The 22,001-nt window shown below is 44.3% G+C and overlaps 1 protein-coding gene across 1 annotated transcript in view; it reads left to right on the top strand.

Moving 5' to 3' along the window:
- serpinf1 (serpin peptidase inhibitor, clade F (alpha-2 antiplasmin, pigment epithelium derived factor), member 1) overlaps positions 1-18,059 on the top strand; it is a 30,019-nt gene extending 11,960 nt beyond the window's left edge. Inside the window, exons 2-8 of the mRNA XM_079248226.1 lie at positions 5,828-5,888; positions 12,735-12,930; positions 15,154-15,309; positions 15,457-15,660; positions 15,729-15,868; positions 15,950-16,160; positions 17,561-18,059. Of these exons, the coding sequence (XP_079104352.1) occupies positions 5,829-5,888; positions 12,735-12,930; positions 15,154-15,309; positions 15,457-15,660; positions 15,729-15,868; positions 15,950-16,160; positions 17,561-17,811 (1,218 nt within the window). The 5' untranslated portion in view covers position 5,828 and the 3' untranslated portion in view covers positions 17,812-18,059. The remainder of the gene's footprint in view (positions 1-5,827; positions 5,889-12,734; positions 12,931-15,153; positions 15,310-15,456; positions 15,661-15,728; positions 15,869-15,949; positions 16,161-17,560) is intronic.
- Positions 18,060-22,001: the final 3,942 nt, after the last annotated feature.

Below are 22,001 nucleotides of genomic sequence, written 5' to 3'. Positions count from 1 at the left end.
GGATTAGTTTAGTCCTTACTGGGATTAGTTGGTCCTTCCTGTGATTAGTTAGTCCTTCCTGTGATTAGTTAGTCCTTCCTGGGATTAGTTTAGTCCTTCCTGGGATTAGTTTAGTTCTTCCTGGGATTAGTTTAGCCCTTCCTGGGATTAGTTGGTCCTTCCTGGGATTAGTTGGTCCTTCCTGGGATTAGTTGGTCCTTCCTGGGATTAGTTTAGTTCTTCCTGGGATTAGTTAGTCCTTCCTGTGATTAGTTGGTCCTTCCTGGGATTAGTTTAGTCCTTCCTGGGATTAGTTAGTCCTTCCTGGTATTAGTTTAGTCCTTCCTGTGATTAGTTGGTTCTTCCTGGGATTAGTTAGTCCTTCCTGGGATTAGTTGGTCCTTCTTGGGATTAGTTGATCCTTCCTGGGATTAGTTTAGTCCTTCCTGGGATTAGTTGGTCCTTCCTGGGATTAGTTTATTCCTTCCTGTGATTAGTTAGTCCTTCCTGGGATTAGTTGGTCCTTCCTGGGATTAGTTGGTCCTTCCTGGGATTAGTTCAGTTCTTCCTGGGATTAGTTTAGTCCTTCCTGTGATTAGTTGGTCCTTCCAGTAATTAGTTAGTCCTTCCTGGGATTTTTTTAGTCCTTCCTGGGATTTGTTTAGTCCTTCCTGGGATTAGTTGGTCCTTCCTGGGATTAGTTTAGTCATTCCTGGGATTAGTTTAGTCCTTCCTGTGATTAGTTTAGTTCTTCCTGGGATTAGTTTAGTCCTTCCTTGGATTAGTTGGTCCTTCCTGGGATTAGTTTAGTCCTTCCTGGGATTAGTTAGTCCTTCCAGTGATTAGTTAGTCCTTCCAGGGATTAGTTGGTCCTTCCTGGGATTAGTTTAGTTCTTCTTGGGATTAGTTGGTCCTTCCTGTGATTAGTTAGTCCTTCTAGTGATTAGTTAGTCCTTCCTGGGATTAGTTTAGTTCTTCCTGGGATTAGTTTAGTCCTTCCTGTGATTAGTTGGTCCTTCCAGTGATTAGTTTAGTCCTTCCTGGGATTAGTTGAGTCCTTCCTGGGATTAGTTGGTCCTTCCTGGGATTAGTTGGTCCTTCCTGGGATTAGTTGAGTCCTTCCTGGGATTAGTTGGTCCTTCCTGGGATTAGTTTAGTCCTTCCTGGGATTAGTTGGTCCTTCCTGGGATTAGTTTAGTCCTTCCTGGGATTAGTTAGTCCTTCCTGGGATTAGTTAGTCCTTCCTGGGATTAGTTTAGTCCTTCCTGGGATTAGTTGGTCCTTCCTGGGATTAGTTTAGTCATTCCTGGGATTAGTTTAGTCCTTCCTGTGATTAGTTTAGTTCTTCCTGGGATTAGTTTAGTCCTTCCTGGGAATAGTTGGTCCTTCCTGGGATTAGTTTAGTCCTTCCTGGGATTAGTTTAGTCCTTACTGGGATTAGTTGGTCCTTCCTTTGATTAGTTAGTCCTTCCAGTGATTAGTTAGTCCTTCCAGGGATTAGTTGGTCCTTCCTGGGATTAGTTTAGTTCTTCCTGGGATTAGTTGGTCCTTCCTGTGATTAGTTAGTCCTTCCAGTGATTAGTTAGTCCTTCCTGGGATTAGTTGGTCCTTCCTGGGATTAGTTTAGTTCTTCCTGGGATTAGTTTAGTCCTTCCTTTGATTAGTTGGTCCTTCCAGTGATTAGTTTAGTCCTTCCTGGGATTAGTTGGTCCTTCCTGGGATTAGTTGAGTCCTTCCTGGGATTAGTTGGTCCTTGTTGGGATTAGTTGAGTCCTTCCTGGGATTAGTTTAATCCTTCCTGGGATTAGTTGGTCCTTCCTGGGATTAGTTTAGTCCTTCCTGGGATTAGTTGGTCCTTCCTGGGATTAGTTAGTCCTTCCTGGGATTAGTTGGTCCTTCCTGGGATTAGTTCGACCTTACTGGGAGTAGTTAAACCTTCCTGGGATTAGTTCGACTTTACTGTGATTAGTTAGTCCTTCCTGGGATTAGTTTAGTCCTTCCTGTGATTAGTTAGTCTTTCCTGGGATTAGTTGGTCCTTCCTGGGATTAGTTTAGTCCTTCCTGGTATTAGTTAGTCCTTCCTGGGATGAGTTAGTCCTTCCTGGGATTAGTTGGTCCTTCCTGGAATTAGTTTGTCCTTCCTGGGATTAGTTGGTCCTTCCTGGGATTAGTTCGACCTTAGTGGGAGTAGTTAAACCTTCCTGGGATTAGTTCGACTTTACTGTGATTAGTTAGTCCTTCCTGGGATTAGTTTAGTCCTTCCTGTGATTAGTTAGTCTTTCCTGGGATTAGTTGGTCCTTCCTGGGATTAGTTTAGTCCTTCCTGGTATTAGTTAGTCCTTCCTGGGATGAGTTAGTCCTTCCCAGTATTAGTTAGTCCTTCCTGTGATTAGTTAATCTTTCCTGGGATGAGTTAGTCCTTCCCGGAATTAGTTAGTCCTTCCTGGGATTAGTTAGTCCTTACTGGGATTAGTTGGTCCTTCCTGGGATTAGTTTAGTCCTTCCTGGTATTAGTTAGTCCTTACTGGGATTAGTTGGTCCTTCCTGGGATTAGTTTAGTCCTTCCTGGTATTAGTTAGTCCTTACTGGGATTAGTTTAGTCCTTCCTGGGATTAGTTTAGTCCTTACTGGGAATAGTTGGTCCTTCCTGTGATTAGTTAGTCCTTCCTGTGATTAGTTAGTCCTTCCTGGGATTAGTTTAGTCCTTCCTGGTATTAGTTAGTCCTTACTGGGATTAGTTGGTCCTTCCTGGGATTAGTTTAGTCCTTCCTGGTATTAGTTAGTCCTTACTGGGATTAGTTGGTCCTTCCTGGGATTAGTTTAGTCCTTCCTGGGATTAGTTGGTCCTTCCTGGGATTAGTTTAGTCCTTCCTGGGATTAGTTTAGTCCTTACTGGGATTAGTTGGTCCTTCCTGTGATTAGTTAGTCCTTCCTGTGATTAGTTAGTCCTTCCTGGGATTAGTTTAGTCCTTCCTGGGATTAGTTTAGTTCTTCCTGGGATTAGTTTAGCCCTTCCTGGGATTAGTTGGTCCTTCCTGGGATTAGTTGGTCCTTCCTGGGATTAGTTGGTCCTTCCTGGGATTAGTTTAGTTCTTCCTGGGATTAGTTAGTCCTTCCTGTGATTAGTTGGTCCTTCCTGGGATTAGTTTAGTCCTTCCTGGGATTAGTTAGTCCTTCCTGGTATTAGTTTAGTCCTTCCTGTGATTAGTTGGTTCTTCCTGGGATTAGTTAGTCCTTCCTGGGATTAGTTGGTCCTTCTTGGGATTAGTTGATCCTTCCTGGGATTAGTTTAGTCCTTCCTGGGATTAGTTGGTCCTTCCTGGGATTAGTTTATTCCTTCCTGTGATTAGTTAGTCCTTCCTGGGATTAGTTGGTCCTTCCTGGGATTAGTTGGTCCTTCCTGGGATTAGTTCAGTTCTTCCTGGGATTAGTTTAGTCCTTCCTGTGATTAGTTGGTCCTTCCAGTAATTAGTTAGTCCTTCCTGGGATTTTTTTAGTCCTTCCTGGGATTTGTTTAGTCCTTCCTGGGATTAGTTGGTCCTTCCTGGGATTAGTTTAGTCATTCCTGGGATTAGTTTAGTCCTTCCTGTGATTAGTTTAGTTCTTCCTGGGATTAGTTTAGTCCTTCCTTGGATTAGTTGGTCCTTCCTGGGATTAGTTTAGTCCTTCCTGGGATTAGTTAGTCCTTCCAGTGATTAGTTAGTCCTTCCAGGGATTAGTTGGTCCTTCCTGGGATTAGTTTAGTTCTTCTTGGGATTAGTTGGTCCTTCCTGTGATTAGTTAGTCCTTCTAGTGATTAGTTAGTCCTTCCTGGGATTAGTTTAGTTCTTCCTGGGATTAGTTTTAGTCCTTCCTGTGATTAGTTGGTCCTTCCAGTGATTAGTTTAGTCCTTCCTGGGATTAGTTGAGTCCTTCCTGGGATTAGTTGGTCCTTCCTGGGATTAGTTGGTCCTTCCTGGGATTAGTTGAGTCCTTCCTGGGATTAGTTGGTCCTTCCTGGGATTAGTTTAGTCCTTCCTGGGATTAGTTGGTCCTTCCTGGGATTAGTTTAGTCCTTCCTGGGATTAGTTAGTCCTTCCTGGGATTAGTTAGTCCTTCCTGGGATTAGTTTAGTCCTTCCTGGGATTAGTTAGTCCTTCCTGGGATTAGTTGGTCCTTCCTGGGATTAGTTCGACCTTACTGGGAGTAGTTAAACCTTCCTGGGATTAGTTAGACTTTATTGTGATTAGTTAGTCCTTCCTGGGATTAGTTTAGTCCTTCCTGTGATTAGTTAGCCTTTCCTGGGATTAGTTGGTCCTTCCTGGGATTAGTTTAGTTCTTCCTGGGATTAGTTAGTCCTTCCTGGGATGAGTTAGTCCTTCCCGGTATTAGTTAGTCCTTCCTGGGATGAGTTAGTCCTTACTGGGATTACTTAGTCCTCACTGGGATTAGTTTAGTCCTTCCTGGGATTAGTTAGTCCTAACTGGGACTAGTTAGTCCTTACTGGGATTAGTTAGTCCTTCCTGTGATTATTTAGTCTTTCCTGGGATTAGTTAGTCCTTACTGGGACTAGTTAGTCCTTACTGGAATTAGTTAGCCTTACTGGGATAAGTTAGACTTTCCTGTGATTAGTTAGTCCTTAGTAGGGACTAGTTAGTCCCTACTGGGATTAGTTAGTCCTTCCTGTGATTAGTTAGTATTTCCTGGGATTAGTTAGTCCTTACTGGGACTAGTTAGTCCTTACTGGGATTAGTTTAGTTCTTCCTGTGATTAGTTAGTCCTTCCTGTGATTAGTTTAGTCCTTACTGGGACTAGTTAGTCCTTACTGGGATTAGTTGGTCCTTCCTGGGATTACGTGATGATTACAGATTGAGTTATTTTGTGGTATTTACTGAAAGTAAAGTGATTTTCTTTTCGGAGGAGATAATAGTTATGTGCACTGCTGTGTTCCAGGTTTACTCCTGACACAGGAACAGACATGATGTAATGATCTGAGACGTGTCCGCTCTGCAGAGACCAGGCTCATACAGACGGTTCTGCAGTTGGAAACACATCGCTGGTCTAGTTTGGGTCGTTTCATGCAGGAAGCAGAGTAAACACAGTTTAATGTCTACAAAGTTTAACTAAAAAGAACCACATGGAAACTAAATCCCATTTCTCATAAAAACAGACTATTAATTTTCCATGAAAAGAAGAAAAAAACATATGAATGTTCATGAAGGACAGTTTGCGCTGAAAGCGCTCCTCTAAACACACGTCCCTCCTGCGGTTTGCCATCATGTGAAGCTTGTCTCTTAAAGCGACTCCAGATGTTTCCTTGCTTCAGTCGGAGCTTCTAGCTTTGACATGAAAGAAGCTGCTGGACGACACCGCCGGGGTTTCCCAGCAGACGTGCACTCTGGCTGTTTTCTTTAGAGAAACCACAAGAAGGTCCAGATGTGCGGGGAACAAAAGACGCATTGTGTTTGACTCTCCAGTTTCCAGTAAAAGCAACCGCTGCAGACGGAAATATTTCGCTGCGGCTCACAGGGAAGCTGCTCCTGTATGGACCTGAACTGACTGATGTTTTGCAGGATCTATAATTTTGTGGTGTTCCCGTTTCTTCTGTTTGGAGACCTTGTGGTCCTGATAATCATCATTATGTCAAACAAACAGAAACCAGACTCTTCTTCTTCTCTTTAACCCTCTACTGTCCCAGAAACTTTCCCGTCTCTTCTGTTCCATCTAAAAAGGCTGATATGTAACACATAGAACACATGATGTGGACACATGATGGTGTCTGATTGGAGGTGAAGACAAAGCAGCTTCCCGTCTCGTATCGGAGCTGTTACAGGAAATATTGAAGTTTTTCTGTATTATTTTCTTTCAGGATGAAGCGAACGACTTTCCTGCTGCTGTTTGCCGTTGTCCCGAGCTTCTGCCAGGCCCAGGTAACCAACAGGCTTGTGTTTTCTGACTGAACCAGACACCCAGACACTAGTCAGAAGGTTTTATTAGTTCCACAGAGACCTGGGACGTTAAAGGCCCACTCCCACTGCTGCTGTCTGGTCCGCTTTAACCGGACCGTGGTTCGCTTCTAGTGATTGGACGAGTCGGTTGGCGCAGCATGAACTCTGATGTGGACAAAAGAAACAGAGTCTGGTCCGCCTGGAAACCGGGGGTCTGGTTGGCTTGCAAACGGACTATCCATCGACCGACCAGGAAGTGACGTCTGCCAACCGAAGAAAGAGGAGAGGTGATGCAGACTATTGGGAGGAAAAACAAAACCAACAGTCCAGAAAAGACCAGAATCTTGCATGGGTCCAGTTCTGCCAACCACAACCTGTTGGGACATCCAACCGACCCGTTGACATCTCATACTGAAATCTGGAGCCAACCTGCTTGTTAACGTTATTGTAGACACACTTCTGTGGTCGTCCATCCTGAATCACGGCTTTGTGATGGAGTTCTTACAGGTTTCTGTATAAAATCACAGCTGGAACTGATCCAGATGCTGCGGTCCTCACAAGGACCAGCGTTACTCCCTCAAAGTTTAATCAAGCTTGAAATTGTTCTTGGATTTTCCAGGCATTTATTGACGGACTTGACTTTAAAAGATCCCCAATCGCTCCAATCAGCCGTCAGAACGAAGAAAAGAAATACAAAAAACTCAAATGAATTTAAAGCAAAATAGAAGAGTAACATAACTAATACAGGAATTCATGAGAAATAGCAAAAGTAAACTGTACTGAAACAAATGAAAGGTTTAGTTGGCGTTAAAGTTACATGAAATTTACATGATGGACCGATTAACAATGAAAAACAAGTAAAAGTGGTACCTCATTTCCACAGCTTCCAATAAGAATAAAGGACTTATATCTATTTTCTTGGCACATCCTTGTAACTTGTCTTTTGCAGACATTGCATGTATAGCGCCTTGTGTGGCTCTTGGAGTGCATCAGTTAACTATATCCCCTGAGCAACAATGTGGATAAGTGGAACAAAAAATGGTTCCCAATTTCTTTTAAACATTTTTGTCCAAATAAACAATTTACATGCTCTTACATGGATTTAATGAAAAATAATTACTGAACATTTTACTCATCTAACCAAATGTGAAAATAATAAACTAAATTTATGACAGTTGCTGCACTCCCACCAAATCACTTGGGATTTCTTTTATGAACCTTTAACTAATGTGTGGGTTTATTCTGCTTCTAATATTGTAACAGTCTTGTGGATAGATCTGTCCAAATATGTTTGTGTATCGAGTCTCTTTCCAAGACCATCCATCGTAGAGTCACTGATTACAACTGCACCTTGCGTACACATCCATCTTCACTTAGGTACACTGCTGTAACCTTAGCGAGTTTCCACTCGTTTCTGGATGCCATGTCATCTTGAATGGTCACTATGTCATTGATCCAAGCATTTCTCTTTGTTTCCTGCCATTTTGGTCTTTGCTGTAGACTCAATCGGTGTTCTTTCTTCCGTCTGTGCCAGAACTCATTGGCCGGGTACTGCACTTTGTGCCACCTCTAGCAAAGGTACAGATCCTCTTTCTCCTGGTGGTGGTAGGGTTATTGACGACTTCATGGTCCAGAGAAAGTTGGGCATAAGTGGTTGGGGTCCGGTAGGATCGTTGAGAAGTGGGGTTATGGGTCTACTATTTACTATGGACATCACTTCATACAGATAGGTTCTTAAGGATGAACTGTCAAGCGTTTGGGATGACTGATCCAAAATGGAAGTTAACACACTTCTGATTGTACGGATTTGCCTCTCCCAGACTCCACCCATATGACTGGCAGAGGGAGGATTCATGGCAAACTTGCAGCCCAGCTGCTTCAGGCATTCCTGGTTCATTTCCTTCACTGCTTCAAAGAACTCTCGCCTTGCTCCAATGAAGTTGGTGCCTTGATGTGACTGAAGCTGACGCACTTTTCCACGTAAAGCAATGAAGGCATGGAGTGAGTTTAGAAACGCGTCAGTTGACAGATTGTCAAGTAACTCTAGATGTACTGCGTGGGAGCACAAGCATGTGAACAGGAGTCCATAGCGTTTCAAGTCTTTCCTTCTCTCTTTCACATAAAACGGGCCGAAACAACCCATCCCACAATATGTGAAGGGAGGTGTTGTTTCCACCCTTTCACTGGGCAATTCTGCCATTTTTTGCTCTTGCGTTCCACATCTGAATTTCTGCATTTCACACAGTTGTAAAAGATGATACTGCTTGGCTGCATCCAATAATCCAAATGCTGTTTGCCCTCAGCTCATTTATCGGCATGCCACGCCCTTGATGTTGTACTTGTTGATGATAGTAATTACTACAGAATTCAGCGGCACGAGTTCTGACGAGGACCAGAGGGCGGGAACACGTTACACCAGTTTTAAAATCGCTGCATTGGCTTCCTGTGCGCTTCAGGACTGATTTTAAGATTCTTTTACTTGTTTATAAATGTCTTAATGGTCTTGGGCCTTCTTATTTATCTGATCTTCTTTTTAATTATGAGCCTTTGCGGACCCTGAGGTCGTCTGGTACTGGCCTTTTAGTGGTTCCTAAAGTCAGAACTAAGACATACGGTGAGACCTCTTTCCATTGTTATGGTCCTGGACTGTGGAACAGCCTGCCAGAGAGCCTCAGGGCCGCAGAGACTGTTGATGTTTTTAAGAAGAGGCTCAAGACACACCTTTTTAGCTTAGCATTTAACTGAATTTTATTTTACTTTATTTACTTATCTTAATTTACTTCATTTATTAATTAATTTATTTTTAAATTGTTTATTAGATTTCTAATTTTTAATACATTATTGTGAAGTCCTTCTATGTATATATGTATATTTTCTTTTATTGTTGCTCTTATTTCTTACTGCTTCTTAAGGTTATTCATCTTCTGGTTTTAACTCCAGTGTTTTCCTTATGGGGATCCAGCACGCTGGGGGCCCTGCCTGTTTGGTCTGGGGGCTGTTGTCATGATGACCGCTGCTGTTTGGGTGGCGCGGGGTCCAGCACTGCAGCTTCACGGCTGCGGGGTGGCCCCGTTGCTGCCTGGGAGTTGTGCGGTTGCTGTGGCAACGGCCCCTATGAGCATGCAGGGGACTGGCTCCTGGTGTGGATGGATCCCGAGGTATTGTCTCCTCACATCAGCACCAAGTCAGAATTTTTATCACTTACTGAATGTTTTTAGTTGTTTTATTAACCTGCATTAAGTTAAAGAGACAGTATTCAGGGAATGATGTTTTTTGGGGAATGTGTATGTGTGTGTGTGTGTGTGTGTGTTTGGGGGGGGGGTCTTTGCTCTATGTCCTTGTGTGTGTGTGAGTGTGTGGAAAGAGCTTGTGTCTATTATTTTTAAATGCCTTTTTATCCACTGTTTGTTTTAATCCTTATGACTTGATTTTATCTTGTAAAGCACTTTGTGTTGCCCGTGGCATGAAAAGTGCACAAGAAATAAAGTTTGATTTGATTTGATTTGATTTGATCAATCAGTAAATTGGTGATATGGCTGGCCTTTGGTAAGATAGCTAGGTGCTTCATGTGAGGATGTCACATGGCTTGCTGTAATGTACCTCCCACTCTGAGGATGTCTTTCTGGTCCAGGAAGGGATTATGTCACAAAAGCCTACTTGTCTAGACACCTCCTTCCACAAAGGAAGCTCTGATTTCTTTAGAGAAGACTGATCTTTCCTCAAGACTTGTGTCTTCATCTGTTCTCTCTTGAATGTTCTTAAACTCTTTCACAAATCTGAGTCTTGCGATTGCTTTGACCAATCTTGACCAGTTGGAGAATTCTGAAAACACTCAACAAGAGACTCCACCTTTGTTAGTGTGTGGTGTCCAAAGACCTTGCATATTTCTGGATCCTTGGTATCAAGTCCTCCCACTTTTATCTTTCCACTGGGAAGCTCTTTATGCCAGAGAAAGCTTGACTCACTAAACCAGTTGGATGCAATGAGGTCTTTCTGGTCTAGGTGCATGGCCAGATGGATTGTGCTCTGATGTGACATATCTCCAATGTGTTGGTTTAGTACTCTCCTTGATTAGCTGGATGTCGTTGTCATTGTTAATATATCCTAAAACGACTCATGAGTCAGTCCACAAGAACTCTTCAGTAATTTTATGCTCTAATTCTGGCTAAGCATATTGCTTGTACACACTTCAACAACTGCTGCAGACAGCTCCAGTCGTGGTACTGTAGTTATCTTGGTGGGGGCTACTTTGGACTTAGCAATAGATTTGCCCTGATTCACTGATGGCTCTCAAATAGGTACAGACTCCATATCCTGCAAAACTTGCATCTGAGAAACAGTGAAGTTCATATTTCTGAACTGCTTAGAAAACTTTCGGAAACAATGGTCGAGTTTTACACCTGCAAGATTCTTGAGATGTGACAGCAAGAATCTCACCGTGGCTCAAGTTCACTTGAAAACAGATCTGCTGTAATATTTGCTTGCCAAGTAGGACAAAGGGTGCCACAAAGCATAGAGGGTCGTAAATGGAAGCAACTGTCGACAGCACTCCTCTTCTGGAGAACGGCCCTTCTTCACAACTATTCGGAACTGAAAGTGTTCTGAGGCAACACACAACTTAACGTTGAGGACTTTTTCAATCTGTTGCTCACCAAGAGTGAGGTCTTGGTTTCTTACAGTTTCTGCACAATCTTCTCTGGGAAGAAAGTCATGTATTTGTTGGCTACTGGAAATGAACAAATGGAGTCTGAAGACTTATTTACCAGTGCTGCAGAGTTGTCTTGCTTCATTTATAAGACGAATTGCCTCTTTTTCCAAATGGAAACTGATCAGGCCATCGTCCATGTAACGGTTTCTCTCAATGAATCTTATTGTCGTTTCACTAAACTGGTCTTGATCCCGTGCCGCAATGTACTTGAGACCAAAGTTTGCACAGGTTGGGAATGAAGCAGCTCCAAACAGGTGGATGCACATACGGCAGATGGATGGTGAAGAGTGGAAATCTCCATTGTCCCACCACAGGAAGCGAAAATAGTCAAGTTTTATTGGAAAAATATTGTGAAAAGAGTAAAACACTAGTGGTAAACAATGTTTACTGATTTTGGTATGTCCTATCATAACTGATGTGTAAATAAAGAGTTAGAGGAAGGGGGTCTGCTCCATTTACCACTTGTGCCACCTGGAGGCAAGCCAGGCTTGTGAGGAGTTTTCACTTTATTTGAAATGGGCGATCAGTCAAATGACCCCCCTCAGATCTGACAACCTGTTTTTTAGGAAGGCCCATTTTAACCACCTGATGGAAAAAACAAATCAGAGTTGTCTGCAGATAAACTCTGAAAGTGTTCCAGCTTGATAAATAATGTTAAGTTCAGTAAATAATTTCACATTAACATAATTCTGAAAACAACTTCTAAATTTTTTTTCTTTTGGACTGCTCCATGCAGCAAAGTTATGTTCCATTCCAGCTAACTGTCCTTATTTGTCCTCCAATGGATACTGTCGCACTGTGACAGCAACTACCTGAAAGAAATGTGTATAAAATTATGGCTTTATTATTAACTTTTCATTAATTTGATCAATTTTGCCCTGAAAGATCCATGCCTCTTTTCTTTGGCCAAGTTGTTTGTTTTTCCAGTAGCAGATTCTCTCCTCTCCCTCCATTTAAGCACTTCTCCACCACTCATCACTTCTACCCAGGTCATCGCCAAGCTGATGGTAAAGGAGCGGACCCATAAATTTTCATCCTGTGATGTAATTTTTACTGTTGCCTACTTCATACGTGTAGCGAGAGATGAAGATTTATGTCTTTGTGACACTTTAGGGCCACCGTACTCGTCCAAGCTATGCCTGAAAACTTGAACAAAACACTTTAAGCAATTTATTTTTTATGAATTTTCTTGAACTTTTGGTTCTGCTTCGGTTTGATCACATGAATTATCTTTCATATCAAATGTGCAGGCAGCCGTGCTCAGAGACAGTAAAAATACATTTGCCTTGCCTTAGAGATGATAAGCTGAAAGTGTTGTTCCTTCTTCCATGTGGATGTCTCTGAGCTTTCCGCTGACGTTGATGCTGAAAGCATGATGCCATCTGGTGGGACTATCAGGTATAAGTGGGTGTCATCTGCGTAGAAGTTTAACATCCACAAAGTCAGAAGATAACTTGAACAAAACAGTTGCTGAATTGCTTAAAATTAAATGAACATAAAAATCTTTTCAAAAAGAAGAAATAACAGTTTTCAGACAAAGTTTTCACTCTCTTTGGGCTTCTTGTTGAATTGCTATAAATCTGATGAAGTTATTTGATTGTGCAAAAAATTTACTTGATTAATGTAAATACATGGCTGAAAAGTTAGTTTTTAAAAAAAAAAAAACTTTTTAATCAACAAATTTAAGTGTAAATCTCATAACTCCCAATGGTAAATGAGAAATAACACTATATGTTCAACATTGAAACATTTAAAGGAACAGTGTTGATGTATAACGATGATATTACCTGTTTATTATTAAAAAAGTTGTAATTAGTGTAAAATTATTCTTCTTTGGAGAAACAAATTACCTGATCTATTTCATCTCTCATATTTCATCAGCTTGTTCATCCAGGCTACTAAACCGTAAAACTGATCAGGTTTACTTCTGTGTTGTGGGAGAAACCTAAATGATTCATAATAAACATTTCAAGCAGGACTTTAGGAATGTTTAACATTTTGTGGCATTCACCCGTCTGTCTGCAGAACTTCTCGATGTGCCGTTAGCGTTTATGTGGACGGATGCAGCGGCAGTCCATCCTTTCTCTGTTTGACTGCTCTCTCTTTTGGGTTCGTTGCAGTCAGAGTCTGGGGGTGAGGAGGCGGGTCTGGAGGAGGAGCATGTGGATCTCTTCACAACACCGAGTACAAAGATGGGTGCTGCCACCTCGGACTTCGGCTACAATCTTTTCCGCGCTCTGGCGAGTCGTGAAGCCTTGTCCAACATCTTCCTGTCCCCGATTAGTGTGTCTGAGGCTCTGAGCCAGCTGTCTCTGGGTGATGATATGTTATCTTTTTGCTTATCATTTAGTTGATATTCTATTACCAAAAGCACTCGCCATCCATTTTATCAGGTCCATTTGTTGAACAGCTGTTAACAAAAGTATATAATTGATCAATCACATGACAGCATCTCAATACATCTAGTCATGTAGACAGGATGAAGATGACTTGCTGAAGTTCAAACTGTGCATCAGAACGAGGAAAAAAGAGGATTTAAGAGACTTTGAATGCAACAGGGTTGTTAGTCAGAGGTTAGAGGAGAATGGTCAGACTGGTTGGAGATGATAGAAAGACAACAGGAAGTCCAGTCAGCACTGGTTCCAACCAGAACATCGTCTCTGAACCCGTCCAGCCTGGAAGCAGATGTTCTCCAGCAGCAGAAGACCACAGCGGGTTCCCTCCTGTCAGTAAGAACAGGAAACTGAGGCTACAATTCACACAGACTCACCAGAACTGGACAATAGAAGATGGAGAAACGTTGCTGGTCTGATGAGTCTCCAGTTCAGCTCCACATTCACATGGTAGGATCAGAATCTGCTGGAAACATCATGACAACATGGATCCATCCTGCCGTCTGGATCAACGCTTCAGGCTGCTGCTGGTGAAATGGTTCAAGGAGATCTTGTTTGGTCCCCTTAGTACCACCATGACCTGGTTTAACCTCCACAGCCTACCTGAGTCCTGCTGCTGACCATGTCCATCCCTTTCTGAGCACAGTGTAGCATCTTCTGATGGAAACTTCCAGCAGGATGATGCACCATGTCACAAAGCTCACATCATCTCCACCATGACGATGACTTCACTGTCCTCCAACGGCTCCACAGTCACCAGATCTACATCCAGCAGAGCAGCTTTGGGACGTGGTGGAACGGGAGATTCTCATCATGATGAGGTGGAACCACAGACCGTATATGAAAGATGGACGGAGCCTCCAGTGGTTAAAAGTGAAGCCGATGCAGAAGTGCATAAAACTGCAGTTCCCCCTTCATCCACTAGGGGTTGCAACACAGCGCAAATCCCCATAGACTCCCATGTTAAAAAGACCAACTTCACAGCAGAAATAAACATGTTTACAGCAGAAATAAACATGTTTACAGCAGAAATAAACATTTTTACAGCAGACATAAACATGTTTACAGCAGAAATAAACATGTTTACAGCAGAAATAAACATTTTTACAGCAGAAATAAACATGTTTACAGCAGAAATAAACATGTTTACAGCCTGGTACAAAAATCCATTTTAGGTTTAATAGGTCAGGTTTACCTTCATGACAACTGTGAGGGGAGTGAATTTAAAAGTAATTTAAACTCGAAATTTGGCATATTTAGGGGCGTGTCCTTTTGATTGACAGGTACCCGATCTCCTGCTTCAAGTCAGAAGAACGTAGAACAGCCGCGGTTTTTAGCCGGTTAACAACGTGACTTAGCTTTAGCCCGCTTACCTCCGTCAGCTGGTTAGCTCCTGTTATCTCCAGGTTAGCTCGGTTAGCTCTTAGCTACAGGCAGCTCGGAGTTCGCTAGATGTCAATCATCCACCATGACGCTCACAGCCCCCCTCTCAGCTCCACCTCTTTGCCCATATTTGTATTTTCCGGGCGAGACAACGCGCATGCTCCTGCCAAGATGGTGATGGTAGGAACCGCCCACCGAGCTTCAATTCAGCTCTTCAGAAACCTGCGGGTGACGTCATGGAGACTCCGCCCATCTTTTATATCCAGTCTATGTACAGGCCAAGTAAACACACAGAAAGAGTGAAACTGGATTTAGATTTAAGCTTTTTTGGCAAAGAGTGCAATATTTTCATTTATATGTAAAAATGCAATAAAATAAATATTTTATAAAAACATGAAAATATAAAAATGAAATCATGAAAATTAGGAAAAGAAAAGCTAAAGTGGGAGATTTTAATCATAATTTGCAGCAACTGTCTCTGAGGAACGTTTCCAACATCTTGAGGAATTTATCTCAGCAGGAATAAAAGCAGTTCTGGAGGAAAAAGGCGTCGAACTAAAAGGTTGACCTGATAACGTGGACGATGAGTGCAGAAAAACAGCTATGGCTTTAAACTGCTGAACATCTTCTGTGTGCCTCAAGAAAACTTTGTTCTCATGTCTCAGCCAACAACATAAACATGAGTGACTAAAGTTTCTGTTCTGCTTGTGAAGCTATTCTTTAGTGGACGTTATTTCTGATTACTTCTTCTTCTGTCCCGCAGGAGGATCTGAGCATGCCCAGAGCCAGCTCTACAGAGCCCTGAGGTACCACACCCTGCAGGATCCGCAGCTCCACACCACCCTGAAGAACATGCTGGCGTCTGTGAAGGTGTCGGGGAAGGGGCTGAGCACCGCTGCACGCCTCTACACGGCACGAAGTCAGTTCCGTTGGGAAAATCAACCTTGTTTCCACTGAAACCTCTTTTGAAGTATAATCTGTGTGACAATAAGCCTTTGGATTCCACCAGTTTATATCTATGTTTAATCATGAACGCTGATCTGACGGTAGGTCCGTCTCTTTTCAGGACTTCGTCTGAAGCAGGACTTCTTCGGGTTGGTGGAGCAGCAGTACGGAGTTCGTCCTAAAGCCTTAACAGGAGGAAGCAAAGACGTTAAAGAAATCAATGACTGGGTGTCTCAGCAGACAGGAAGGAAGGTGCAGCAGCTCCTGACGAAGCCCCTCCCCCGAGTGGTTGGCGTCAACGCCGTGAGCGCGTCCTACTTCAAAGGTGCGTTTCAATGAAACACGTTAACATTCCTCAACATGTGAAGTGACGGCTCAGTTCGGTGTGAACAGGGAAGTGGGCGACCCGCTTCAGTCAGGGTGGAGCTCAGGACAACTTCCAGGTGGATGGTGCTGCACCTGTTCGCGTTCCCATGATGCAACAGGATAACTACCCTGTGAAGATGGGAGCCGACTCGGACTTGAGCTGCACGGTGAGTGCTTCCTCGCCATTTGTGAAGGTAAACCATCAACTGGATGGATGCATCTGAGCGTTGTGGCTCCTCTTCGTGCAGATCGCTCAGATCCAGATGGAGAACGATGTCAGCATGTTCGTCTTTTTGCCCGATGACGTCACGTCCAACATGACCCTGCTGGAGGAAAGTCTGACCGCGGAGTTCGTCCAGGACCTGTCCATGACGCTGCTACCTGCCCAGGTGCAGCTCACTCTGCCCGTTCTGAGCCTCAGTTACTCCACAGACCTACTGCCGCTGCTGGGAGACCTCGGTGAGTCTAAAGGCACTTCCTCACCCAACCAAGACCTTCATCTTCTGGGACATCTTTGGTTTTATGTATCAGGACATAACAGAAATGACGTTTTCTCTCCCCGGGTCTTCGGATGAGGTTAATAAATCCTCAGATAACGTGACCCAGTGTTTTTATTGATTGAAGAGAAATTCAGGGCAGAACAACATTAGCGTAGTCTGATTGGTTTAATCGACCCTGGTCCATGGACCATACCGCTCGCTTGGAGCAGTGTGAACATCCATTCTGTCTGGTGTGACCCAAAGAAATGAACTTGGGTGCGGTTCAGTGGCAGTGTGAAAGCAAACACACCATCCAGTCAGCCAATGAGAGGAAGTGATGCAGATCTACATGGTTTATTTCTGGCTGCCTCTCCTGCTGCTCAAACTGGACACAGTCTGGTGAAAACAGTAAAACCCAAAACCAGACTGCAGAAACTGTTGCTTAACTGGCGGTGAACGAGCTGTTTCAGGTCCTGACCATTATTCATTCATCATCATCCTAACCGCTTGGTCCGATGAGGCTGGAGCCTATCCCAGCAGCTCGCCGCTCTATCGCCGCCTGACCAATCAGTGAGCTGGATTTTCTTTTTTTGTTTGTTGGTCAGTGGTCCCCCCCCCCCCCCAGTGAGCAGTTGCTGTAACTGCCTGATGTTGTTCAGTTGGGTCCACTTCATACCAAAAGGAGGGGCAGATTTCTCAGAGTCCATTGGACTTCTGGCTGAAATGGATTCCAAAGTCAGAATCAGTGGAAAAATTTCCCACATGGTTGGGAGGAATTTTGCTCAACTCTTCTTTCCAGTGTTGCTTCAATTTATTCAGGTTTTCAGCATCTGGAGGCCCCAACACCACAAGGTCTGGACTCAAACTGGACCATGCAACCAGGCCTCCAGACAGCCTGGTTCCTGCAGTCAGGGTGAGGTCTGGACTCACCTCCACCAAAATGTCGACTTTGGTCTGATCTTTAAAACTTGATTTAGTCGCTCGTCAGCCTTCACTGCTTCATGGAGACGCATTACACAGCTTATAACTAAGAACCTTTAACAGGGGGTGGTGGTCTGACCACATGAGGGACCTTCTGGCCTTTTAGGTCTCCAGCAAACCCAAGCTGGACCCGTTTCCTTCCAGAGTCCAGTATGAAACAGACTGGACAAGTGGAATGTGTCGGAAAAATGAGCCTGAACTCCTGTTTCTGTGCAGAAGTCCTGGATTTACAATCACTTTGTTTTTTGCTCTGAAGAGTCTCCTGCTGCCGCAGGTTGATGAGAAACACGTGACAGGAGCCTTCAGGAGTTTCCTGCGGGGTTAAAGAGACGGACTACCCATGATGCATTGCTTTAAACCTGATGATCAGCTTTAATCGGGTTTTCCTTCATCCTGCAGGCCTCTCCGAGTGGCTGGAGAACCCAGACCTGGAGAAGCTCTCAGCTCAGCCCACCAAGCTCACCAGCATCAAACACAAGGTTGTCATGGAGACAGCGCCCGAGGGGAGTCGGTACCCCAGCTCCACCTCGACGCCCAGGCACCTGACATACCGAGTGGACCGTCCCTTCCTCTACCTGATCCGAGACGAAGCCTCGGGGGCGCTGCTCTTCATCGGCAGGGTGGTCAACCCTAAAGACCTGAGAATCTAACACACACACACACACACACACACACACACACACACTCTTAGCAGGTCCTAGGAGGGATTTTGTGAAGGCAGAAGTTTGGAAGGATGCTTGACTGTTACTTTTCATGTTGAAACTGGTTAATCTGACAGGAAACATTTAACTTGGACTCACTAACAGGTCGTTTTGTAAGAGCTCAAAGAATAAACCGTGAAATCAGCCATGTTTCTCCTCTCCTGAGTTCTTCCAGCTGTGAGTTGTAGAGACATCAAACTTCTCACGAACTCCCCCGCTGTCTGTTACTTCACCTGCAGGTGTCTGATTTCATAAAGGCAACTGTTAGAGAGCAGGAGCTGCTGGTTCTGAAGATGATGAGGCGTGTGGACATCTTCCTGTTGGCCACCTGATTAGAGAAGTATTTTACCTTATTTCACCTCTGGCCACATGATGGTGCTGTTAGTTCCTAAAGTTAGTGTTATTAACAGAACCTGTTTCCTGAGGTACACTGTTCAGATATCTAAAATATAGTTACACCGGATCCACCATCTGGTACTGGTTACACCTCCCTTTTCCTCCAGAACTGCTTTAATTCTTAGTTTAATAGACTGAAACATTCCAGAGAGGTTTTCCTGAATTTTAACATAAAAAACATTAAACAGTTGCTGCACATCACCATGAGAATCTCCCGTTCCACCTCATCGCCATGAGAATCTCCCGTTCCACCTCATCGCCATGAGAATCTCCCGTTCCACCTCATCATGATGAGAATCTCCCGTTCCACCTCATCACCATGAGAATCTCCCGTTCCACCTCATCGCCATGTGAATCTCCCGTTCCACGTCATCGCCATGAGAATCTCCCGTTCCACGTCATCGCCATGAGAATCTCCAGTTCCACCACATCACCATGAGAATCTCCTGTTCCACCTCATCATGATGAGAATCTCCCGTTCCACCTCACCACCATGAGAATCTCCCGTTCCACCTCATCGCCATGAGAATCTCCCGTTCCACCTCATCGCCATGAGAATCTCCCGTTCCACCTCATCATGATGAGAATCTCCCGTTCCACCTCATCACCATGAGAATCTCCCGTTCCACCTCATCGCCATGAGAATCTCCCGTTCCACGTCATCGCCATGAGAATCTCCAGTTCCACCACATCACCATGAGAATCTCCCGTTCCACCTCATCGCCATGAGAATCTCCCGTTCCACCTCATCGCCATGAGAATCTCCCGTTCCACCTCATCACCATGAGAATCTCCCGTTCCACCTCATCACCATGAGAATCTCCTGTTCCACCACATCACCATGAGAATCTCCCGTTCCACCTCATCACCATGAGAATCTCCCGTTCCACCTCATCATGATGAGAATCTCCCGTTCCGCCTCATCACCATGAGAATCTCCCGTTCCACCTCATCACCATGAGAATCTCCCGTTCCACCTCATCATGATGAGAATCTCCCGTTCCGCCTCATCACCATGAGAATCTCCCGTTCCACCTCATCACCATGAGAATCTCCTGTTCCACCTCATCAGGTTGATTTTATGAAACATTTTGTTTTAGAGTGCATCGTGTTCTGTAGCATCTGAAGCTTGTTGCAGGCTGGTTTTGTCGGTATGAAGCTGAGTGAACGTTCTTTAACACTTGGATGATTTTGCTGATGACCAAGTTGCCAGGTTGGAGATCACAACTGTCTCCCACCCATCCATTTGTCTTGTAGTTCAGATGACAATATTAGCTGCTTTGACTCCTGGGTCGCTCTTCAGACTTTGGCAAAACCTGATTTCCTGTTTTATAACAAATGCTGCAACTTTAGAGGCAAGAGATGAAGAAATTCTCTAAACTTCAGAGCAGATGAGGCGTCTCTGCATTCCAACTCCTCATGTGTGAAAAGCTGCAGGTAACCTCCTCGTCTGCAGCTTTATTCTTACATAAACATGAATGGAAACATTTCCATTAAAAATCCATCAAAGTCTGGTTTTCCTGCTTTATTCTGAACCGAGCAGCATTCAGCGTCAGACACACCTTAGTGTCCACCAGAGGGAGACAAACACTCAGTAAACGTCACCACAGAGAACCAGTTGCACCACCCCGACCAGTATGAGCCAGTCCCTCAGCCTCCTCCATGTCATACAGGTAAGGTGTCCTCTTTCCTTACAGGTCAGGAATTAGTGGTCAGATTATCCCAATGAGCCGCTGCACTCTGGCTGAAGGAGCTGCAACCTCCTCCTCCTGAGAGAGGAGGATCTTCCTCTGCAAACAGCCGGAGGACCAAGCGGGCCGCTTTTATCACTGCTGTGTTTCTTCGTGGCTGGAACTTTTGTTTTAGGTCCTCTGGGATTATTCTGTTGTGCTTCTGTCTCTATTTCCCCCCAAAAGCACCACTGACCTGAGGCATGAGCAGGGTGCTTCTGGTCCTGGTGAGCCGGTTCAGGCTGGATGAAGGCCCAGTTGGCACCTGAATGTGCAGGTGGAAGCCATGAGGCCTGATTGGTTTCAGGACCAGGTGTGATCCAGCCTGGGTTTCTGCTTCTAACAGATCTAATGAAGAAAAAAGCAGCTGTGACTCAGCAGCCTAATGAGGGATTCAAGATAAACTTTATTCAGCCTGAACGACGGGTTTCTAACTTCTTTCTAACTTCTATCTATTGTTAACCAACCACTCACTTTAGCGCACAATATCTTCCCAAACCACTGTTCTATATATTGCCTTTATTTTGGGGATCTTCGGCTTTCTGTTTACTGACTTAAACAGCTCAAGCACTCGGTTTTAGCATGGCTGCTAGCTTTCTTCCCACACCCCGGTCCCCTGCCTTTTCTTGCTCGGTGTGTCTGATGTTTAGCTACTCCTCCGCCTCCTTTAGTGATAACGGTAGGTGTATAAGTGTAGCAGCTTGGCAGCTTTGGGGGCGAGGCTCTGCGAGTTAGAAGCCCAGCTCCGCACTCAGTTAGGGAAGCAGTTAGTCAGCAAGCCCCCATTAGCCAGTGCGGAGCTACCAGCCAGGGCAGCTAGCCCACCTAGCCGTCCCTCAGCAGTTCCCGCGCAGCCGGGAGCCGAGGTGGGCTGGACGACGGTCAGGCGGAAGCGTAGCCCCAAACCAAAACCCACTGGCCACCACGACCTGTTCACGTTTCTAACAGATTTTCCCTGCTCGGCGACACACCCGCTGAGGCAGAAACCCTGATTATAGGTAGTTCCATAGTCAGAAACGTGGCTCTAGAGACACCGGGGACCATAGTCAAATGCATTCCTGGGGCCAGAGCGGGCGACGTCGAATCGTATTTGAAACTGCTGGCTAAGGCTAAACGTAAATACCGTAAGATTGTAATTCAGGTCGGCGGTAACGACACCCGGTTACGCCAATCGGAGGTCACTAAAATTAATGTTGCTTCGGTGTGTAACTTTGCCAAGAGCATGTCGGACTCGGTAGTTTTCTCTGGTCCCTTGCCAAATTTAATCAGCGATGACATGTTTAGCCGCATGTCATCCTTCAACCGCTGGTTGTCTAGGTGGTGTCCCGATAACAACGTGGGTTTTATAGATAATTGGAGCGCTTTTTGGGGAAAGCCTGGTCTTATTAGGAGAGATGGCATCCATCCCACGTTGGATGGAGCCGCTCTCTTATCTAGCAATATGGACTCTTTTATTAGTCAGCTAAATTGACAACTCAGGGTTGGGACCAGGAGGCAGAATTGTAGTCCTACACACTTTTCTGCAGCTTTCCACCTGCCGCCGCCCACCCAAAACCCCATTCTGACCTTATACAACTTCCCAGCAGTAAGAATTAAACAACACAAAAACACTTCTGGGGTTAATCGTGAAAACCTCATAAAAATAAAAACAATGGATCTAATAAAATCTGAAAATAAGACCATAAAGTGTGGCCTACTGAATATTAGATCCCTCCCAAATAAGTCTTTATTAGTCAATGACTTGATAGGTGATCACCACATTGATTTATTCTGTCTTACGGAAACCTGGTTACAGCAAGAGGATTATGTTAGTATTAATGAAGCTACGCCAGCTAACTATTTAAACTTTCACATTCCTAGAACTACAGGCAGAGGAGGAGGTGTTGCAGCTATTTTTCAGTCAGAATTATTAATTAGTCCTAAGATCAAAACTAACTATAAATCCTTTGAATTCCTGACATTAAATTTATCTCATCCAAAATGGAATTGAGAGAAACCGCTCCTTTTAGCATT

Source organism: Telmatherina bonti (assembly GCF_933228915.1).
Source record: "Telmatherina bonti genome assembly, chromosome: 10".
Lineage (NCBI taxonomy): Eukaryota > Metazoa > Chordata > Actinopteri > Atheriniformes > Telmatherinidae > Telmatherina > Telmatherina bonti.
This window is presented reverse-complemented; position numbering and strand designations above follow the sequence as displayed.